This window comes from Camelus bactrianus, chromosome 20 (genome assembly GCF_048773025.1).
Source record: "Camelus bactrianus isolate YW-2024 breed Bactrian camel chromosome 20, ASM4877302v1, whole genome shotgun sequence".
In the NCBI taxonomy this organism is placed as follows: domain Eukaryota; kingdom Metazoa; phylum Chordata; class Mammalia; order Artiodactyla; family Camelidae; genus Camelus; species Camelus bactrianus.
In genome coordinates this window covers 37184941-37208248 of record NC_133558.1, presented here as the reverse complement: position 1 = coordinate 37208248, position 23308 = coordinate 37184941, and the positions used below count along the sequence as shown (strand labels likewise).

Sequence of the window (23308 nt, the reverse complement as noted above, 5' to 3'; positions counted from 1 at the left end):
CACAAGGGCCTGGGTTCGATCCCCAGGACCTCTGTTACAAATAAAAAAACAATTTTTTTAAAAAATCTAATTTCTCCCGTCCCAACACTGCCCCCCCCCCAAAAAAACCCAAATAAGTAGAACTACACTTATCTGGGAATAATTTTGCATTTGGTGATTTGGAGAGGAAGTGTCACCTTGTAGGTGTTGTGAAGAAATACAACAGAGCTAACGTCTTACTCACGTCACAGTTGCCGTGAGCACTTAAAATAAATCCTGTTAATCCAGGGTAGAATTTTCTAGAATCCTTTAGTCATTGTTTTAGAAAAAAAAAACCTATTAATCCAGGGTAGAATTTTCTAGAATCCTTTAGTCATTGTTTTAGAAAAAAAAAATCCTATTAATCCAGGGTAGAATTTTCTAGAATCCTTTAGTCATTGTTTTAGGAAAAAAAAAACCTATTAATCCAGGGTAGAATTTTCTAGAATCCTTTAGTCATTGTTTTAGAAAATTATTGTCTAGGTGGTTTTCTCATTGTCATTGTTTTTTTGGTGCCGCGAGGGACCCATCTGTTTCACTGGAAAAGTAATTGACTAAACTTGGGAGCACATGTCTTTCTTTTCCATCGAAGCTGGCTGTCTTCCAGGTGCCTCCTTAGTCTCCTGGAAGCACTTCTTAGCTGTCAGTGTCAACGAGGTACAGGTTTAATGAGTAGTTCTTGAACAAACATGCTTGGGGTGATTCTCTAATAATAACAAATACTTCTTTAAAGTTTAATTCAGAAGAGTATAAGTAAAAAGTTGGAACGCAAAGAGCTTATCTTTAGAACATTTTATTTTAGAAAAATAGTACGTATGAGCGTATTTGGTTTGGGTGGGACGTTTAAAATGAATTTGATGATGTCATTTGCCCGATTTTAGAAATTCCGTGATTTAAAGAACTCTAAAGAATAGTGATATTTGCAATACCATTTTAGTAATGTGTTTTTGATTTGGTTGTGTTAGGAATGAAGGAAAGTGGAAAACATGGAATATTACACTTTCCTAAGATTTAGCTATATTTAGAGGCTTGGCTTTGATTTGATTAAAAGCTTTTTGGCAAAGAATATTATAAATGTGTTTAGAAAGGGTGTTTTTTTTTTTTAAGGCTTAAGAAATTACAAAGTTTTGAGGTAACGGAAATGAATTAGTAGTGATGGTTCAAATCTTTATGAATATACTGAAAAAACAGTGAATGCTACACTGTAAAATGGTGAATTTTATGGGTTACATCTCAATATTAAAAATATAAAATTGAAAATGTTCATTTATAATTTTTCAGTGGGAGCTGCGATTTGACTCATAATCAATGGAATAGAACTATTCTCAGTTTTTTTACATGACTATAACTGGTTTCATTTATCTTAAATTCTGAATTTGTTTAAGCAGGTTTTTTCTTTTTTTGTGTATTCTCTATAAAAGATACTCACTGCATTCTAGTTGAAAGCTTTAAAAATATTGAAAATGAGACTAATATTCATAGTACCACCAATTTGGCTTCTGTGAGTCCACAGTGTGAGTCATCAATCAACTTAAATGTCTCACTATACTGGGTCTTTATCATCTATCTACTGCATGTCTTCTGAGCTCAGAATTAAATTATACCAAAAAAAAATTACAGTCATCATATTGCATTCCAAGGAGCAACTTAAGAGAACCCATCTTAACAGAGGTGGCAGTGGAGGCTCAGGGAAGTTAAGTTACTTGCCCAAGGTCACAGAGCTGATACCTTTCTTGATAACATTTAAAAATACTGCCTTATAACTCTCAGCACTCTCACTCCTGACAGCGCCATCTCTGAGGTTTCTCAGTAGGCAGGGTGCAGCCGCGGGTTTAGGTGTTCCTTCCGTGCAGTGGAAAGCTTGGGTGTGTCAGGATTATTCTGTGTGCTGGACAGAGATGAGTGTATGATGAGGGCTTGGGGCTGATGACCTGGAAAAAGAACTCGGAGACTGTGCTGTCTTAAAAATGGTCTAACTTTGGGGGGATATCTCTGTTTAGGAAATCTGTGCTGCCTTTCACGTGAAGGAAGAAACATATAAGAACCTGATGCAGAAAGGCCAGCAGATGCTTGCAAGATGCCCCAAATCTGCCGAGACAAATATCGACCAGGACATCAATAACCTGAAAGAAAAATGGGAATCGGTGGAAACCAAACTCAACGAAAGGAAAGTACGTGCCTGGATGAATAGTGTAGAGGGAACGTGTTCGTTGTTTCATTGCGTGGGCTCTGCCTTTTCTCTGAGTAGACTTGTCCGTGGAACGCTGAATGATCCGTGTTTATATTGTTTTTGTGTGCGTTTGGACGTCTCGTGGGGTCAGCTGAAAAAGAGTATTCTCTCTTACCCCAGGAGAGCAGAGTTGAAGGCATCCATTGAAACATAGATGAAGGTGTAGCATAGATCAAGTGTTACCAGGTGTGTTTTAAAATCCGTGAACCACTCGAATACTTGGTGGTTAAATAATTCTAATCAAGCTCACTAGGCAAAAGGCAGATGGTCTGTAACGGCGAGGGAGAAAGGGAAACTGAGAGAGTGAAATGATTGTATATTTAATAAGCACTTACATTTATAAAAATCCGTGAGAGGGGATTAAAAATATTACTGTTTAATGCTGTAAGAAAAACGAGAGGCTAGAAATACCAGATTGTAGGCCCTCACTGACACTGAGCTTACGGTGTATAGTGTTTATAGTGTTTTGACCCACAGAATGAATCATACACAATCCAAGTCTTCTTTTTATAGATTCTGTTTAGCAATTCTGTTCTGTGGTTTAATTGTTCCCAAACCACGACTTGAGTGCATATCAATTTTTTTTTTTTTTTTCTGCAGTGAGATGCTTCTCACTCCACTTCTAGGGACTTGATTTGCCAGTATTTGCACAACTGTTTGGGAGATGGACTGTGCACGAATAAAGCAGGGACAGGAAGAAAACCTGCCAGAGAGCACTTAAAATGGAAAAAAGAAAAGAAAAACAAAACTTAAAATACCATGAAATACTAAATAGTCTGTCTTTGCAGATTAAACTGGAAGAGGCCCTGACGTTGGCCATGGAGTTCCACAATTCTCTCCAGGACTTTATCAACTGGCTCACCCAGGCGGAGCAGACCCTCAATGTGGCTTCTCGGCCAAGTCTTATCTTGGACACAGTCTTGTTTCAAATCGACGAACACAAGGTAGGCTCCGTCTCAGGTGGGTCGCCCTCCCGTCTCACACCCTTTAAGGCAAAAGCCTGAACGTGGTGGTTTGAACACTTTTCTTTCGTCCTTTGAAGCAGTTTCAGCTTCTGATACCAGAAGCGTTTTCAAGATAGATGCGTTTTTCGTTTGTTTCTGATCGCAACCCTTCCCCACCCTCCTTTTTTTTTCTCTTTGGAGAAGGTCTTTGCCAATGAAGTAAACTCTCACCGTGAGCAGATAATAGAGCTGGACAAAACTGGAACCCACCTGAAATACTTCAGTCAGAAACAAGATGTCGTCCTCATTAAGAACCTACTCATCAGCGTCCAGAGTCGATGGGAGAAAGTGGTCCAGCGCTTAGTGGAGAGAGGAAGGTCTCTGGACGAGGCACGGAAGAGGGCCAAGCAGGTAAACCTTCCTAAACGTTCTCTGAACTTGGAAGCAAGTCACTTCTAGCTTTTGAAATGCATGTCACGGTACTAAAGGACTTTGACCACAGGCTGTACTTCGCGTCACAGTATCACGGCACGGGGCCAAGGTGTTTATTTCCTGAAAGGGCTGTGGCCTTAGTTTGGATGGTGACATCACCTTCTGACCTGGCAGTGACGTCAGGCCCTGGGGACCCGTCTTGCAAAGACTGGTCGTAGCTCGATCTCACAGATGCACGGTTATCATTCAGGCCCAGAAAGAGGCTCAGTTCCTAAACCAGACTCTCTCACGTTCACATCCCGCCACCCCCGACAGCTTTCTGAAGGTACCTGCTGTGTCTGAGTGGGCTGGTTCTCTTTCCCTCTTCGAATGTGCACACTCGAGGGCAAACCTTCATGTCTTCTCTCGGATTTGGATACAGCTCCATCCCACCTTTAAATTAATTGTTTGAATCTCTGGGGGCTTCTTTTTTTTCCCTTAACCTGGGGAATCGCATAAGGAGCTTTTCTTCCTTCCTCTATCTGGTCTGCTCTAAACACGGAGAAGTAAAATTTCACATCTCTGTACTCCAGGGAGGAGGGGTGTGCACCCACCTTGCTTGGCATATAGCTTTGATTTTATTTCATTAGGAGCTTTGTGTAATAATACCGAGGCTGAATTTTGTAATTACTCTTCCTGCCCTGATCAGCTGCATTTGTGTGTCACTGGTGTTGGACTCCATTGTCTGGGGAGCGAGGCTCCCGTGGGCCATGCAGAGGGTGGCGTGGGAGTCCAGCGTTTCAGTGTTGGAAGCTAACAGCGTGAGATGTTTAAGGGCTTGAGAAATGACCACTCGCACTGTGATGGGGTTACATGTCCCATGTCCCTCTTTGAGGGGGAGGTATGGTGTGTTCAGTGTTGTCAGAGAGTCTCTGGAGTAGAATCGGTCTCTGATGGTTTTTTAAGTGTCCCAGGACGACCTGTCACCATGACTAGCTGTTTCTTTTCTTCCTTTGTTTATGCTGATATCTCAGTGTTTGGCTCGGATGTTGGCCATAGTTCTCTGACTCGGGCAGTTTATGTGCCTGCTCTGGCCTCCCTGCTGTCACATGTGAGCGGACCGGAGTTGTAGGAGGGATGCGTGGGGGACGCCAGTCTGTAGGGATGTGGTCTCCCGTGGACCTTTCCAGCCCTGTGCTCCTGTGCTCCCACTGTGCTGACTGTTAAATGCCTTTCTTCTTATTTCATTAGTAATGTTCTTTGATACAAAACAGACTTCAGTTGAATGACTCAAGTTGGCGTTGTGTATCTGTTCACTTCCATTCCCTTTAAGAAGTAATTTAGAACCAATTTGGTGTCCCAGAATAGTCCCTACTATTTATGATTAATAGAGAAGCGACCACGGCTGAAATCAAATCTGTATGGCACCGGAATATTTCAGGGTCATCGATGCAAAAGAAAATTCTGTTTTGTGAGAACTCAAGTATTGTGGGTTCTCTTAACATATAAAACTGATGGTGTTAAAGGCACAGACGTTAATTTGAAAATTTTGATGGCAGCAGGGAAGAGGTTGAATGAGCTTTGCATTAAACAGGGACGTGATGGCCTCTTTCTGTTAAAATGAATTTACGACTTGATCCTTACCTCTTCTTTTTTCATAACTCTTTTTTAACATAGGCATTGAACACCTTTGAGGTAAACGCACATCTGTCAGGAGACGATAGTGGGGTAAAAAAAATTCTCGGAGTGTTTCTATTATTTATTAAGCAAAAGAAAGGGCAGGTCATTCTGCCTGATGCTCCCTAAATGTCTTCTACGTTCATTTCTATTTTTGAATGAGTTACCAACAAAATGACCATGGTGGGCATGACCACAGGGGCCACGTGTGAACATGACATGTTGTGATCTGCTGATGAAAATACTCCTTCTTTTTTTCTTGGGGGAAAATTTTGAATTCATCATCTTTAAGAATTCTATTAATACTAGTTTCTGTTTTTAAAAAGTACTAGATTTCAAACGCCATTTCAGGGGGTACCTGCACATCTTCTGGACAAAGATGGGAATTTCTCTTACAGTTCCACGAAGCATGGAGTAAGCTGATGGAGTGGCTGGAGGAGTCGGAAAAGTCTTTGGATTCTGAACTGGAAATAGCCAACGACCCGGACAAAATCAAAACCCAACTCGCACAGCATAAGGTAGGTCTGCAATTAAGAAAAGGACGTTGTGTCGTTGTGGGTCTCAAGGTCACTTCTAATTAACATTCTAACCTGATTGTGTGTTCATTCATCACTAGAGAAGAAAGGCTGTCCAGCGTGGACCTATACGACACTTAAAACCAGTTACCCTGCCCTGTGGTCAAGTGGCAGTGGCATCTTTACTCTCTGGTGATCATTCCATTCTGATTCCTGGGTTAATGGTTAAAAGGAAACGTACAAAATTAAAACCGGAAGTCTTCTGCGATCTAAGATGCACAAAGGATTTGTAGAGGCCAGACGGTGGCATTTCAGTTCTCTACCGCTGTCTTGTCTTGTAATTTCTTTCACAGACGAAATGCCACGCAAAAGAGAATTCTGCACTAAAAGTCGTATATATTTTGCTATTGAGATTCCTTTCATCGGTTCTGTGGGGGAAGTTGGTTTGCCCCTTCCTAAATTAGTGGCATCATGTATGTGTATGAAATTCCATCCCTGCCCTCAAAGACGCTGCCTTCCCCGTGTAGACAAGAAGATAGAGAAACATTGTTTTCTGTATTTTCTACCTTATATAATTCCTACCACATGCCTTTCAAAGAGCATCCCCCCCATTCTCCCAACTCTTCTGAATTTGGGTCTTTCTGTCTTTCTTTCTGTTTGCAAAGTGCTCAGTAGCCCTTGGGGTGAGGATATGGGGTTCCTGTAGACCGTTTTATGATTTTTGGCACCTGCAGAGAAATCACTGCTTGAAACTGATGATGTTTAAAAGGCAGGGGGAAAATTGGGTGATGTGAGTTTATCATTGTCAGAAAATTCTAGCTGTCAATCTTCACACAGGTTGGTTGCTTCCACTGGTGGGCAGGACTAACCTTGGGGGTCGTAATCCTAGATGGAAGGGGGGACACGGGGAGGGCCTTTCTCGGGTGGGTGAGGGCTGACGAGTGGCCTGTCTGCTGGCTCCTCGGCCCGGGAGCTGCCGCATCCAGTACCAAGAGTAGAGGGCTGAGATCAGCACCGCCCCCTTCTCAAAATAGAGCACCTTATTTGAACTTGAACTTAGATGATGTGTCATGTGGTCTTAGGGAAGCTTATTGCCTATTTCAGTTAGAGAATCCTGGAAATAAAAACGTGTGAAGAACTCTATTTGATGAAATCTTTTTTTCCTAGTGTGACCTGTTGCCAGTCACCATTTCTCTGAGATAAAGATAAAAGGTCCATTAAGCCAGGTTTTTAAAAGAGGTCTTTTCTGTTCATCCTTTGGGTGCTTTTTTTGTCTTGAAAAAGTTTTCATCCATCCTGTATTCAGCTATAACATTTACTCTGAATAAAATCTCGGTCAAAACTGTGATTCTAAAGCTAGTGTTCTGTTTAGAGTAATGTGAAAAAATAATCATTACAGAAAACAAACTACAGAAATAATGAGATATTGTAATGGTGTTTATTGCCCCCAAATTCCCAGATATAATTGCCTCCTACTACAAGAAAAATAAATTGTGTAGTATTATTAAGATGCATTATTAAATGTGTAGCTTTTTTTAAGGAAATAAAATGTAGTAGGTAATTGTAACCTCAAGGTTATTTTGGAAAATTACACATTTGCATAGCATTTTTACTGCCTGGGGTGATTCTGACATGATACCAGGATTGAAAGTCACTGTATGAGTGTTTCCTTGTCATTTTATGAGTTTTTAAGCTGCCCATTAAGTTGACCTCTTTTCGTCTCATCGCTGAGGTTATATATTTAATGGCAGTTGTCTTATTTTTTCTATTAAATCCTTACAAAGACCCACAAAACATAAGATGGTTATAAGGGTCCTACAGCAAAGCTAATACCCCTGCTTTGTAAAAGCATATAACTGAGTTATACAGAAAGGTTGTAATTCACCCCTCCCACACGTGCACATACACACACACACACATGAAAGGTGCCCTAACCCTGGAGAAACTGCGGAGTATAGATACCATATTAGCCAGGCGGCCGTCGGACGGTGGCAAGTCGTCTGGAGACCTTGGGAGACCCGGGTAGGACATGGTGGGTGTGGGGAGGAGGGGCGTGGCCTTCCCAAGGGGGGCGTGGAATGAGCGGGTCCGAACACAGGAGCCCAGAGTTGTGGCTTTTCTTTGCCTCCCATCCTGGCTCACAGATAAAGTACATGTAGCGTCTTTGTGAAAATCCAAATTGTGTGGCAACAAATCTGTTTGATAATAAAAACCAAGTGTAGTAAATTTATACACTATTGGGTCATCCTGTGGCCGCACTGGACCCGTACTGACTCAGAGTATTAATTAGCTACAGCTTCCTCTCCAAACTCTTGGGTTTTTCAATGATTTTTCAATGATTTTCCATTTTATCTAACTGTTTATACTGTTTGCGGTTTATATCTGCAAGAGTTTCAGCATACGTTTTGCTTTGAAATTCTTTTTTTTTTTTTAATAATAGGAGGTGTTCTTACAGACACTGGGCTTCGGGAAAAAGTTAATCCTTCCAATGGAAGGTGCAGGGGCTCCTCTCTCCCCGGGTGTGTTTCTGGGGAGAGGACTCACGGCACCACCCGACTTGATTACTGCCGATGTCCCCCGTCTTTGGACTCCGTTTCTGTGTCCAGGGACGCCTCCTTCGCTGACCCTGAGCTCTCTGTGTGTCGGTCCCGAGTAGCAATGCACGCTGTCCTCTTGTTGAATGTGCAGGAGTTCCAGAAAGCCCTGGGAGCCAAGCACTCCGTCTATGACACCACCAACAGGACTGGGCGTTCTCTGAAGGAGAAGACCTCCCTAGCCGACGACAACCTGAAGCTGGACGACATGCTGAGCGAGCTCAGGGACAAGTGGGACACGGTCTGCGGGAAGTCGGTGGAAAGGTGAGGCGCTCATCCCTGCCGGCGGGCTGCTCGCTCGCCCACGTTGCTAGACCCCGTCAAGCACCACGGTCACCGTGCTTTGCCGGGAGGCGTGGGGACCTTGAAGACTCTCTCCTTTCTTTGCTGGAGGACTTCCGCTCATCCTCGATGCCCCATGCTGCACACGGTGGCCACACCGAGAAGTCTTTGCTGTTCATTATTATTTTTTATCAGCGTGTAGTTGATTTACAGTGTTAGTTTCAGGTGTGCAGCAGAGTGATTCAGTGATACATACACATACACGTATATATATATATATATATATTCTTTTCAGATCTTTTTCATTGTAGGTTATTACAAGAAATTGAATACAGGTCCCCGTGCTCTACAGTAGGTCCTTGTTGTTTGTCTATTTTATATACAGTAGTGTGTGTCTGTTAATCCATTTTTAAGTGCTTGGCTCACTCGAAGAGGACATCCTCCTCCCAGCCTCCGACATCCCTGACCCGAGTCCAGCGCCTGCCTTTGGACTGGTACCAGGGTCCTGGTCTGCTGTCGCCCTCCTCAGTCCCGCTTGCACATCACCACCAGGCCCGTCGTCTTAAAATATACCTGGAATCTTGTTGTCCACCCCACCCCACCCCCACCCCTGCTCTGTACCCTTTAGGGACCTACTCTTGGGTGTGGACTGGGATACGCCAGGGTCCCACCAGTCTGACCCCTCCCACCTCTCCCCAGTCTCCCTTGTCCTCAGTACACTGCAACTATGAAGAGCCGAAGCTTTAAAAAAAATTTTTTTAAGCAACTAAGAACGTAAAATAGTAGTAGAAAAGTTCAACTGTCTTAATTGTTTTCAAACTTGTCCTTGACCCTTAGTCTGATTACTTTGATCAGTATCAAGATTAAGCAGAATATGAGACTCTGTTTTGGGAGCTTTATAAGCAGTTGTTTGTTTTTTTTTAATAGTGTTCGTTTTTTAAAATCTTTAAAATCTTCTCCAGTACTTTTTTACCATGTCCCGTAAGTGATTTCATGAGAATTTGTATGACAGTCTTGGAAAGACCAAAAATCACAGTGATGAGGAACAAGTCCGTGAGTGGCAGGCGTTAGAGGTGGGAGCAGACTGTGACCATCAGAGCCAGCCTGAGGGGCGTCAGGGGCAACAGACTGTTCTGTATCCCGATCTTGATGATGTCACACGAATACATACATGTGTGAAAATCTGTGGGACTATATATACACCCTTATAATAATTTAAAACATAAATTATAGATTTTTCAATTGAACAGGCAAATTTTTATGAAGAAACCGAAAGGCCTGTGATTTCCAGAGGTGATGATGAGGGAATTGTCCTGGAGCAGATGCTGTGTATTTAAGGAAGAGAAAAGGGAACTTGAGGAAAGTTTTGTTGTTTTCCGAGGAAAGCAGAGAAACAGCAGTGAAAATACTGCTTTTCTGCTTGAGGTCTGCTCAGCCTTCGTAGACGAATTTCAAGTGTTCTTATGTACAGGGTGGCATTTTTATTGCTCACGTTGATTTTTTTTTCCTCTTTTTTTTCCCCCTAGACAAAACAAACTGGAGGAGGCCCTCTTATTTTCTGGACAATTCACAGACGCCCTGCAGGCCCTCATTGACTGGCTGTACAGGGTTGAACCCCAGCTGGCCGAGGACCAGCCTGTCCACGGGGACATCGACTTAGTCATGAACCTCATCGACAATCACAAGGTATTGTTATCCGGACATTTAATTTTATCTCGTTTGTTTGTTCTGAACTGGGTAGGGGGGGCTGTAACCACTTAATTTAGCCTTATAAAATGGGGAGACTATAAGCCATACTATGTAACAGTCTTTAATATGGAAATATGTGTACGTTTGAGCAGAACCTGGGAGCCAGCTTTAAAAGTGAGGAAGGAATGTTAACCACTTTATATAAAAAAAAGATAAAAAACAAATTTCTTCTGTATAGCACAGGGAACTGTAAATATCTGTTCAGTATCTTGTAATAACCTTTAATGAAAAAGAATACGAAGATGAATATATGTATGTATATGCATGACTGGGGACACTGTGCTGTACACCAGAAATTGACACGTTGTAACTGATTATACTTCAATTAAAAAACATGTTCGCTCTGTTATTAAAATTTCAACATATAAAAAATTTAAAAATAAAAGTGAGGTAGGGAGATTACTTTGGTATCACTGAAATGCTTTGGTTTTAAATTTCCCTGGCTAACACCTTTCCCGAGCTGGGAAAGTGATTTCATTGTCTGTTTTACTACCTTTTCTTACTCGTTTAGATAATTTTTACTATCTTTTATTCATTTAAATAATTTTTACTATCGCTTGTTATTAATTTAAATAATTATTAATATAATTTAAAATCATTCATCCCATGACCTGGAACCAGGTCATCGCTTAAACATCAGATTTGTGACATGATCCGTGGGGGCCATGATCAGCTGCTTCATTTTTTCCAAAACCAGTGTTAACCTTGCCCCTTGAACTGTAGCCGTGTATGAGATAGCAGTTTGTGCCGTTATTGGATTATTAATTACCTCGAGAAAACTGGTTTCCCTGCCATCTACTGATACGTGTGTTCTACTCGTGTGCAAATCAAAGGCGACACTGAGACATCCCACTGATGCTGCGTGTAGGGTCCTAAATTATGATCAAACACTGTATTTCAACTTAAAGAACCTTGAAAACAACGTGAGGCCTGGTACTAACTGGAAAGGTGGTTTCAGAGTTGGCTTTATGTGCAGACACTTGATAGCACTGAATTCATGAATTCATGTATGGCTTCCCTATAATCTTTGAGTTCACAGAATCTGTTTTACAATGTCTCTTTGTACTTCCTTGGGTATGTTATTTTGATCTTACCTGTTCTTTTTAAAATAGTTGGTCTTTTTGTACATTTATCTCCCCTTTTCTGGGTCCATTATCTCATGTCCATAGGAGAAGAGAGTTTGTGACGTCGGAACGTTAACAGAAAATAAAAGTAATAAATGAAGAACATTGATCAGGCCTAGAAAAATTTTAAAAACTTTCAGTTATGTGGCTTTGCCTATATTGGAACACATGTTTTATGCATGATTAATACAGACTTTCTCCCCCCCTGGCATTCATTCAATAAGTAATGAAAATGTAATGTTACTTTTTACATAAATGCTGTTTTTATAAGCTCAGTGTCTAAATATTTACTCCCCTAGGCACTTGTGCCAGGTTTTTCTTTTTTTTGTCTTGAGAGGTCAACAGAAATGGATTAATCATTCGGCATTAGTAATACAATTGGAAAGCCCAGTAAAAAGTTAGAGTATGCAGAGCACACTGGCAGGTCCGCTCAGAACTGTGGGCTAGTCCTGTCTCAGATGGAGCAGTTAGACACTGTACTTTCTGTCCGTGTGTGTGTGTGTATCTGTCTGCAGGCACACCTAACACTATCAGAATGAAATCAGCAAAGAATTCATCACACCGTTCTTGGATTATTATATTTTTATACTTCATTATTTTTGACGGGCTCACTTTTGTGAATGATCCGAGTATCACAATAGAAACCCCCAGATATAACCAGAACTACGAAACGTGCCTGGTCATATTCATTTGTGATGATTTCTTAGAAAAATACGTTAATTTTATCTTATCTATAAAGTTGGGTTATGTGAAAGATCTGGTTGCCTAGATAGACTCTTGGGTCGGAAATGGCCAGAAGAAGCTATTTTTAAACTCCTGGCACACCAAAGCTCATCAAAATTGAGTGGGAGAGAAGAATAAAAAGCTTTTCCTTCCGAGGTGACAGACAAGGATTCAAGCTTCTAACATTTGACATCGTGGGTTAGTGCTCAGGGTGCTGTGAAAGACAAGATGAAGGCATGTTACAGAAGAAAAAGTTGCTCTTTCCCTGGTGCCGGGGTCTCCAAGGGCTGTGTAGTTATTGGTCAGTCTCTTAGGTGTGTTTACAGCTAGAAAGCAGCACGGTGGCCCGCACACCCAGGGCAGGCACACTAGTGACTCAGGAAGAATTGAGACACCATAATAAAGAATCATAGAAAGAATGATGCACCTTTGTGTGGAACTGAAATACAGAAGGGCGACCATGCAGCCATTAGGGAAAACAGTATGGCGATTACTTAAAACACTAAAGATAGACTTACCATATGATCCAGCAATCCCACTCCTGGGCTTATATCCAGAGGGAAGTCTAATTTGAAAAGATACATGCACCCCACTGTTCATAGCAGCACTATTTACAATAGTCAAGACGTGGAAGAAAACTAAGTGTCCATTAGCAGATGACTGGATAAAGAACTTGTGGTATATTTATACAAAGGAATACTACTCAGCCATAAAAAAGAATAAAACGATACCATTTGCTGCAATATGGGTGGACCTGGAGATGATCATTCTAAGTGAAGTAAGTCAAACAGAGAAAGAAAAATACCATATGAAATCACTTATATGTGGCATCTAAAAAAATGACACAAACTTATCTGCAAACCAGAAATAGACTCACAGACATAGAAAACAAACTTATGATTACCAGGGGGGAAGGGAAGGGAGGAATAAATTGGGAGTTCAGGGTTTGCAGATGCACACTACTATATACAAAATAGATAAACAGCAAGGTCCTACTGTACAGCACAGGGAGCTATATTCAATATCTTGTAATAGCCTATAATGAAAAAGAATATGAAAAGGAATATAAATATGTTTGTGTGTGTATAACTGAATCACTCTGCTGTACCCCTGAAAATAACACAACACTAAATCAATTATACTGAAGTTTTTAAAATGTTTAAAAATTAAACCAACAGACACAACAAACAAAAGAAAGGTGACCACCATTATTTAAATCCAGCGTGTCGTTCTGAAACATAGTTCATTCGGGAGACTGCTACAAGATCGAGCAAATTGATGCGAGACTGGTCTTGATGGTGCTCTTAACAGGAGTAAGCGTGTTTTGTCTCATTTTCTGACGGTTCTGTGGAAACCGGGTCATTCAACTGTAGATCTTAGCGGTACGCGATGTGATGTGCGCAGGTGTATTTCAAAGGGTATGTTTTGCTCTTCGGGCTGATTTCAGATTAATTTTGTAAAACACCGTCTTCCTAGGCCTTCCAGAAGGAGCTGGGGAAGCGGACGAGCAGCGTGCAGGCGCTGAAGCGCTCGGCCCGGGAGCTCATGGAGGGCAGCCGGGACGACTCCTCCTGGGTCCGGGTCCAGATGCAGGAGCTGAGCACGCGCTGGGAGAGCGTGTGTGCTCTCTCTGTATCCAAGCAGACTCGGCTAGAAGCAGCTCTGCGCCAGGTGAAGTCCTGGGGTTCCGGCCGCTGGGTGGTGCTCAGGAGGGTCCTGCATCCCAACAGGAGCCACTCTCCTGAAGGACCACGGGGCTCCCCCCACCTCCGTCTCAACCAGCATGGGTCGTGGAAGAGGAAGTTCTTAGCCCATCATTGCCTGGTTGCCTCCCCCGCCTCCCCGACGATGAATTTAAATAACTCACTGAGGGAAGTTTTCTAATCTTCCCGTGAAAGTGCTGTTTGAGTATTTTTTTTTCAGCTTGAATATATGATGCACAGCCATTCACCTAAAATCAGATTCTTAAAATGCTGAATTATTCTTCATTGTAACCATGTAGGCTTTCTTTCTTTTTGACATATTGGATGTCTTCTGACATTTGTGAAATGCAGCACCATATATCTCTTGTCTCTTTAATGGGAACGATGCATATAATTAACCAATTTAGATTTCAGACCGTTTTTTTTTTTTTCATTGAGAGGAAGAATCTCCCGTACTAACAAACATATTCGGGAATCTCTTTTGGCGGGTGTGTGTGAACCGTTAGGCAGAGGAATTTCACTCGGTGGTACACGCCCTGCTGGAGTGGCTGGCAGAAGCGGAGCAGACACTTCGTTTCCACGGCGCGCTCCCCGACGATGAGGATGCTCTGCGCACGCTCATCGATCAGCATAAAGTGAGTCACATGAGTGCTTGGGAGATCTAACTGGGAAATCCACACAGAGTAGCGAAAGTGGGCTCGTGATTGCAAACATCAACTGAGTGGACATTTTCCTTCCTGAGAAGTAGTGGAAGATCGTGTACATTTGAGGACTTTTTTGCTTACGTAGATGTGTCCCAGTGCCCCTGTGCACAAGTATGTATAGCTGCCTTTTTATGTTTTCTTTATAGAAGGTAGTTATTCTAAAATTAGTCACTGTTTCCTATCTCTAGGATTTTTCTAGGGGGTTATTTGGCTCCTGACCAAAACTGGTCAATTTTGTTGCACTTGTATGTGCATTTCAAAGCAGTGTGTCATTTATAAAAATTATACCATTAAAATTGTAAATTAATCATTGTTACCTTTGTAAGCAAGACAAGCAAGTAGTTTGATAACTGGTCTTCAAATTTTATTTCTAAGCCTCTTTCAATTGTGTTTTCAGTCCAGCCACTTTAAATTCTTTTGAGATGTAACCCACAGTATAAAGTATAAATTAAAAATGGGTTATGTAAAAAAAAAAAAAAAAAAAAAAAGGAAGAGGGGGCGCGTTATGTAAGTTGATACAATTAACCAAGTAAAAATCTAGCCACTGAGTTTTCAGGTCAAGATTTTTCCTGACGAGACAGAACTAGCAAAACCCTAAAGAGAGTGGTCCAGATAGCTCTTTTCAGTTTTGTTTTTTTTGGTGCGAGGGGTGGTAATTAGGTTTATTTATTTAGAGGAGGTACTGGGGATTGAACCCAGGACCTTGTGACCTTGTGCATGCTAAGCATGCTCTCTACCACTTGGGCTGTATTCCTCCTCTCAGATAGCTCTTAACAGATTTTTTTTTTTTTAAACCTTTGAAGAGTCAGAGGAAAGAGTGGGAGTCAAAGAGTCAAAGTCAGGAATTTGCAATGCTAATCCTCAGTGTAGTATTGATGTCAGCTTTTCCTGCTAGCTTGAAAGGATCTGTTTAACACCACTGAATAACCTTGTCTTTCAAGGTCAAGCTGGACGTGCGTCATTAATTCCAGGGTGGCACGGATGACATCGTCTGCCAAGACTTCTTATTTTAAGTCACCGTGCTCTCTCCACCATGGGTTACCTGACTTGTAGCAACGGAGTATTCATTGCCTTGTTGTTAATAAAAGGGATGCAAGTTTGTGTAACGTTATCTGGAGGGGCCAAATGATCTGTACTCCTTTTAAAGCTGAAGCTAGGAGGTGGGGGTAGAGCCCAGTGGTAGGGCACATGCCTAGCATGCATGAGGTCCTGGGTTCAATCCCCAGTGCTGCCAATTTAAAAAAAAGAGAGATTCTAAAAATGAATGATAGATGACCACTAGTTTTAATGGAAAATAAATAAGTAAGTAACTTAAGAGGAAACAGGTTTTAAAAAGTTGAAGGTAGACTGTAAGAGTAGGAGAATTACATCAAATTTATGTAAATGTTTGACTCAGTTCAGTATTTTGAAAATCTGGTTTGTATTATGTTACCATAGGCTGACCATCACCAGCACTGAGTTCCATGAACGTATTTGGGTTTGGGTCTCCGAGGGCCCCTCGAAGCCCAGGGTTGCGCGTGTGCCCTACAGAACAGAGCCCACCTGTGGTATCAGCACCCTCCCAGCAGGGCCAGGAACCCCCCAGAAATAGCAGGGGGCAGGTATCCAGAGCAGGGATAGGAGTTTTAACAACCACTTATCTCTAAATGTTTTTAAATAGCGTAGAATTACCCGCAGTTATAGGAAGGGCTTCTTTGTAATCATCACATTTTGCAGTAGCATCATGCGTGCTTCTTCATGTCCTCTGCCTCCCTTCACATATTCACCAGCAGAAGGAAACCAGAATATTTAGTTTCTTAGTCACAAGACTAGAGACGTCTCAGAATAATCCAGTTTGCAACAATGGCGCTCTTTCCCACGCGAGCACAAACCACGGAGGCAGCACTCATCCTGGAAGAGGCCGGGATGCAGGGGGATGTTGGTACCCAGTCCCCAGAGCTCCGGCAGGGATGCAGGCTCCCGGTGTGGGAGTGATCAGTGCACGATGGGGTCAGCTGGCCTTTGGCGAAGCACAGCTGGTATCAACCTCTGGTTTCCAATCTCCCTATTAGTTGTTTTTTTATTCTTTCACTTAACGGGGGCCTCTATTGGGAAGAATGAGAAGATTTTTTAAAGTAGGTCATGTAAGCGGAGGCATTGAACCTGGACCCTGCAACAGCAAAGATGCAGAAAGAAACAGTTAAAAAGCATTTATTATGCAAAATTGAATAAGACACAGTCTTGGGATCTTGAGGACCAGAGCACCTAGCAGCTGTGTGTGTAAACAAATCATTTCATCTGTGCAAAGAGCCAGACTAGGAGGTACGTGACAGAGAGATTATCCTACACTTGTGTTTTGAAATCCTGTGAGAAGGCACTTTATGCAATTTTTGTCCCTTTTCCTCCCTGAATTCCTCACTTACAGGATGCTTTCCAGCTGGGAATAAACCGATCGAAGCTCATGTGTGTTGATTGAACTCTAGCAGTCCAGTTGGACGTCACCGGCGTTTGGTTTTCAGCCCGTGCCCACAGCTGAGTTATGTCTTTGTTTCTGCTGTAGGAATTCATGAAGAGACTGGAGGAGAAGCGAGCTGCCCTCAATAAAGCCACCAGCATGGGGGACGCTCTCCTGGCCCTCTGCCACCCGGACTCCATCACCACCATCAAGCACTGGATGACCATCATCCGGGCCAGGTTCGAGGAGGTCAGTGTGTCCCGGGCCATCTTTCCAGCGGCACTGGCTTTGAGAGTCATGGGCATGGGGGGGCGGGGCATGGAATCTTGAGCAGTTAACGATGCATTTATGGCCTTGGAGTAACAGGAGGCCCCTGGAGAGGGAAATGTTCCTCACGAGACTGTTCCAATATGCATCCCCTGTCTCTGCAATCCCCTTTGCTTTAAAAAGTTAAAGGCGTTTTGCAGCTATGTCCCTGAAACAAGAAAAGGCCAGCATTTGGCTCCCTTTCAAAATGTCTGTCCCACTTCCCTGTCGTGTCCGTTGAGTAGGTTTCTCAGAGCAGCATATGCTCATGGAATGAATTGCACATATAGGTGAATTCATCCTGTATCTGAGATCTTAGCTATTTTTATTTCCGCTCCTTGCTACATGGAGTGACCATCCTTGATCCTTCAGGGGATGCATTATCTGAACTTAAACTGGAAGGCAAAGGGCATCTCTAAGCTCCCAAGGGTGACCCCTTCCCACCTCCTAGCATCGCAGGGGGCTCCTGTATCCTCCACAGGCTGGTCCTTAGTACTACTGATGGGAATTAAACAACAGGGTCCTACTGTAGAGCACAGGGAACTGTATTCAGTACCTTGTAATGGCTTGTAATGAAAAGGAATCTGAAAAGGAATATTTACATACATGTTGTCTAATTGAATCGCTATGCTGTATGTACACCAGGAATTAACGACATTGTAAACCAACTATACTTCAATTTGGAAAAAAAAAATAGAAAGACTGGAATTGTGCGTCTAGCCAGGGTCGACCCCAGGTGACATTTCAATTGTGTGTCCTTTACATCGGTTAAGATGGAAGACACTCATAGAAGTTTCTGTCTCCCCACCAGGTGTTGGCCTGGGCGAAGCAGCACCAGCAGAGGTTGGCCAGCGCGCTGGCCGGGCTCATCGCCAAACAGGAGCTGCTGGAAGCCCTGCTGGCCTGGCTGCAGTGGGCAGAGACGACCCTGAGTGAGAAGGACAAGGAGCCCATCCCGCAGGAGATGGAGGAGGTGAAGGCCCTCATCGCCGAGCACCAGGTGGGCAGCCGTCGTCCGCCCCCAGCTCCCCAGACCCCGTCTTCTCAGAAGACGGCTCTGCGCATCTTCCCTTCCCGGCCACAGACCTGCTCCTCCACTCCTTCCTCTGCGTTTCTGGTCCCACCACCGCCCTGAACCACCTCTCCTCTGTCTCCTGGTCTCAACAGTGTCTCCTGTCCCTGTGTGACTGGCCCTCACTCCTCCCTTCTGGCACCCGTGGAGCCGGGCCCGGGTCTCAGGGGCTCCCAGCCCACCTCCTGCTTTTCGCTGCCTCTTCCCCCTCGGTTCCATGACTTTCATTTCTGCTCTCTCGGTGCCCTCGCCCTCCCTCGCTTACCGTCCCTTGTTTGCATCTTCTGTGCTCTGCTGCTAACATCTCCCGAGAGGACCGTGAGCAGTTCAGATACATCCCATGTTCAAGGGGACATGTTGTCTTGCTCCAAAAAAAAAGAAAAAAAAAGACTTCTCTTATGTGTCCTACCTGTTTTCAACTCTGAAATGATGGGCGTCACCCTGACTTACCTGTCTGCTTGTTAGTTTGTTTACTATGCATTTACAGGGAGAACCATTAAGCGTCAGCTTGGTTGGCAAAGCAGTTAGCGCTGCTGTCGCGTTGTAATTAAAGTGTAAGTTACGGGTGCCCGTGACGGCCCCGGAGGGTCTGGGCCGTGTTCTCTGTCACCCGATACGTGAGAGTGATCAGCATCCTCCAAGGGAACGGGCGTTCCAGCCATGTGTTACTTCACTTCTCACATGTGTCCCCCTCCTCCTTTCCCCATCACTTGTCACCTAAGCCACCGCCTTGGCCATGTGTTCTAGACACACCGGTACCCAGTCAACCGTGATAGTAAGCCTCGGGAAGTGAGATCCAGGGCAAGATAAGTTAATTAACCTGAATGGCATTGACGCTCCTGGGCAGAGCGTCTGTATGGACAGGAACACTGAAGGTGTATCCACATTTAAGTGGATGCTGGATGTCCCCGTCTGTCAACGCCGTCGTGAACATTTCAGACACGTGGGTGAGCTGTGCCACAGGAAACTCCTAGGGACACCCCCGCTGACTTGCCCCTTTGCAGACAGACGCTCACTCCGAGGTGCTTCGGGGAGAGCCTGGAAGCTCGGTCCTGGCTGGTGCACAGACAGGTGGTGGTACGCCCACCGCTGCACCCCGTGAGTGGTCTTCAGACTAGAGCAAATCGCTCTGTTAATGCTCCTGGCCACCTGACACCTTCTGCGGTCTTCAGAAATGAGTACAGGCTGTATGATGGTGGTTAGGGTTTTTTTCCCCTCTAGATGAAACATGCTGTTTTATTCTTTTATTCAGAAATGACAGTGCAGTCCTTTTATCCTCTTGTTTTTAGTGCATTTCTAGAGATGCTTTCCTCTGGTGTAGCGGCATCTGACTGACCCCGTGTCTTTCCTTTCAGGCCTTCATGGAGGAAATGACCAGGAAACAGCCTGACGTGGATAAAGTCACCAAGACCTACAAGAGGCGGGCGGCAGACCCTTCCGCCTTGCAGTCCCACATCCCTGTCCTGGACAAGGGGCGAGCAGGAAGTAAGCAATGGCCAGTTTCTTTAAAATGAAGGTGGTTAACGAGGAGGGGAGAGCTCCATGGTAGGGCGCGTGCTTAGCACGCACAAGGTCCTGGGTTCAATCCCCAGTACTTCCATTCAAAAATAAATACACAAATAAATCGCATTAACCCCCCCCACCAATAAATAAATAAATAAAAATAAAATGAAGATGGTTAAGCAAGGAAGTTAGTTTCCTTTTGTTTTGAGTTAGTGTTTGAAATTTTGGAGCAATCGGTGATTCTCCAGGAGTTCCCTATGAGGTTTTCTTGAAAGAATCCCTGGGCTCAAGTTTGATAGCCACTTATTTAAAAATAAAAAGATAAATCTAGGTCTCTATATGTAACTTGGTTTGCTCGAGGTGTCTCTTTCAGATTAGCCGGAAGGAATTAGACAGGTAACAAGATCGGGACTCATCACCCGCTCTAAACTGTCCCCTTTTGCTTCTGTGATAGAAATAACCTTAAAGTGGAGTGGAACAGAGATGACCGTGACCTGGATAAAGGTCATGACCTAACTGTTCATGAGTGATAAATAAATATATAGCGATAAAGAAATCTGAATAGATTTCGGTCGTGTTCCCATGACATCAGGCTCTGTTTACTTACTTCTCGGGCTACCTTGGCCCCACGAAATGACATTCCGTGCGATCCTAGCTAGCCTGGATAAGATTTAAAACAAGCACAATTTACACCGCTTTGTGTATTTCTGAATGGTACCTTAGTGAAAAACCATCCTGGATCTGTCATAGTTGTGATTGCACCAGGAGGCGAGGTAACCATGGTTACGAACTCTGGAGACAGACCTCTTGGCTGTTCCCACCACTCACCCATTGGGAAACACAACCATGGACACGTCACCTAAATCCTCCCTGAGCCTTAATTTCCTCATCTATAAAGGAGAACTATAAACCCTCATTGGACTGTGGCGAAGACTAAATGAGCTAATGTGTCTCAAGTCCTTAGCATACTTCCTGGAATATGGTTAAACACTCAATAAATATTAGCTATTAATATTTTTACATAGTCCCCTGGGAGTTAGGAGTTCTGGGTAAATCTCCACATGGACCCTAACTTCCTACATAACCTTAGGCCAGTTAGTTTATTTTTCTAGGTCACATCTCATCATTTAGTCAGACGAGGAAAATGCACTGAGATAAATTGCTCTGTGAAGTTACGCACATTTGTGAATAACAGCCAGAAAGACGGAGGAAACTTTAGTAAGGCGGTAAATTAGGGTGTGGGAACGTGCACAAGAAACGCACAATCTTGGTGGAAAATGGACTTGGAAGAGGGCTGGAATCTGAAACGTGCACTTCCATGGTTGATGGGAAATTTGTAGCGTTTCTTGCTCCGACTCCAGCGAACACCCGGTGCCCCCTGCCCCCACCTGCCCTCCTCCCAGCCTCATTCTCCAAGAAGTGCAGCTGGATTTGCTGGGACTGATTCTCACCGACCTTGCATCGCCCTGGTGGTGGCGGAGAGGAAGATCCTGGGGTACATCTTTGTCATTAAAACAGCACACATTTTAGGCTAGAAAACGTTTTAAGCCTAAATTTATTGAGAGAGCATTCCAGGCTCCTGTCAAAATACATTTCTTCTCTACTGTCTCTGAGCCGCGTGTGAACCTTGTTAAGTAAAAATACGTTTGGACCCTGACATCGTGCGTCATCTAAATTAGGGGGTTTCTGCTTGTCACCCCAGCAATGAAGCTGGTGCAGCCTTAACTAGGAACACTGAAAGTCACGCCTTCATGTGTTTCAGAACCATGGACACTTTTCCGTGCTAATAACTAAAGCTCTGTTTTCACAGGAAAACGCTTCCCAGCTTCCAGCCTGTATCCCTCTGGGTCCCAGACGCAAATCGAAACCAAGAACCCCCGGGTCAACCTCCTGGTGAGCAAGTGGCAGCAAGTCTGGCTGCTGGCCCTGGAGAGGAGGAGGAAGCTAAACGACGCCCTGGACAGACTGGAGGAGGTTCGGGAACTCAGACATCTGCCCCCGGGTTGTCCCTTGCCCTCGCCCGCCATAACGCACTGCCCGCATCTTGATTTTTCAATGTTTCTGATAATAGCTAAGCGAACTCTTTGCTGTCTGAGTGCATATCTGGCTTCTAAAATTAATGCAACGAGTGTGTATGTTTTTGTAGGGGGGAATAAAACTGATCTGTGGGACCTGGATTGAGGGAATCGAAGTAAAACGCAAATATGTTTTAACATAAAACAGAAACTAACTCCTTAGGAGAAAGTCTGGCTTGACATACGTCTGCTGGCAGCATCGCCTGGCAACTATGATCATTTATAATGCAAATCTTTTCATCGTGAATATTTTGTGACCTGAGGTATAGAGTCTCTGATTCTGGAATTGGTAGGTTTTTAGAAGTAGGGGAGTTGAGAGTGGCTGGGGGTAGAGAGAGCGAGGCCTTAAATGGTGATGTTGAGCTGGGCCAGCCCCCCAGGGACCCAGTGCTGGTGTCACCTTGGGCCATACCTTTGTGACCTCAGCATCGTCAAATTTCAGTTTAACTGTTCAAGGAGTTTTCTTGGTCTTCCCTCTTTGTAAAGAAAAAACAGAGAGAGTAACAAAGTAATACTTTACAGGAAAAAAACCTTCAGGTCCCCTCTGCAAGATCATACGTCTCGTTGAAGGAATGGTGCATATGTTATCTGGAGGATCATTAAACCTAACTTTACTCGCGTTGTACGAGATGTAATCTGCGCATCACGCTAACTCGGCCAAAATGCCTTTTTTCCTTTGCAGCTGAGGGAATTTGCAAACTTTGACTTTGATATCTGGCGCAAAAAGTACATGCGATGGATGAATCACAAGAAGTCCCGAGTGATGGACTTTTTCAGGAGGATCGACAAAGATCAGGATGGGAAAATAACCCGACAAGAATTTATTGACGGAATTCTTTCCTCAAGTAAGTCCCGAGAGAGGTGGCCGTGACTGATGTAATCTGTAAGGAAAACGAGCCCAGTTTAAAACTGTGGAGCCAGTAAACTTGTGTTACCAATGCAGCATCCTCTTTAAACTTGGCGATGAAGTCGCTACCCTCCAAAAAAAAAAGCAGGGGCGGTTGGGGGGGGGGGTCCTTGGTTAAAATTCACGGCTTTGGAGTCAGGCACGCTTAGTAATTGTGTAACCACAGATCAACTCCTCTCCTCTGGAGCTGTGTCCTCCTGTGGTGGCATGAGGCTAATAACGCTTAACTCTTAGGTGGTGTTGCCTGACATAAAATGGAGAATCAGTAAATGCAAGTCAGACTCTTTCGTCTTCATTCTGTTCACATTCTGATCTAGCATTGTCACCAGTAGGAAAT

The 23308-nt window shown here is 43.7% G+C and overlaps 1 protein-coding gene across 20 annotated transcripts in view; it reads left to right on the top strand.

The window, feature by feature from the left end:
* The window catches only part of DST (dystonin), a 435873-nt gene that overhangs the window by 400038 nt on the left and 12527 nt on the right, over window positions 1–23308 (top strand). For all 20 annotated transcript variants that reach the window (XM_074348964.1, XM_074348971.1, XM_074348950.1 and 17 more), the window contains 13 exons: window positions 2019–2189; window positions 3037–3192; window positions 3397–3603; window positions 5679–5798; window positions 8484–8653; window positions 10198–10357; window positions 13744–13938; window positions 14477–14605; window positions 17214–17357; window positions 18226–18414; window positions 19842–19971; window positions 21800–21963; window positions 22747–22909. In XM_074348964.1, coding sequence (XP_074205065.1) covers window positions 2019–2189; window positions 3037–3192; window positions 3397–3603; window positions 5679–5798; window positions 8484–8653; window positions 10198–10357; window positions 13744–13938; window positions 14477–14605; window positions 17214–17357; window positions 18226–18414; window positions 19842–19971; window positions 21800–21963; window positions 22747–22909 — 2098 coding nt within the window. The remainder of the gene's footprint in view (window positions 1–2018; window positions 2190–3036; window positions 3193–3396; window positions 3604–5678; window positions 5799–8483; window positions 8654–10197; window positions 10358–13743; window positions 13939–14476; window positions 14606–17213; window positions 17358–18225; window positions 18415–19841; window positions 19972–21799; window positions 21964–22746; window positions 22910–23308) is intronic.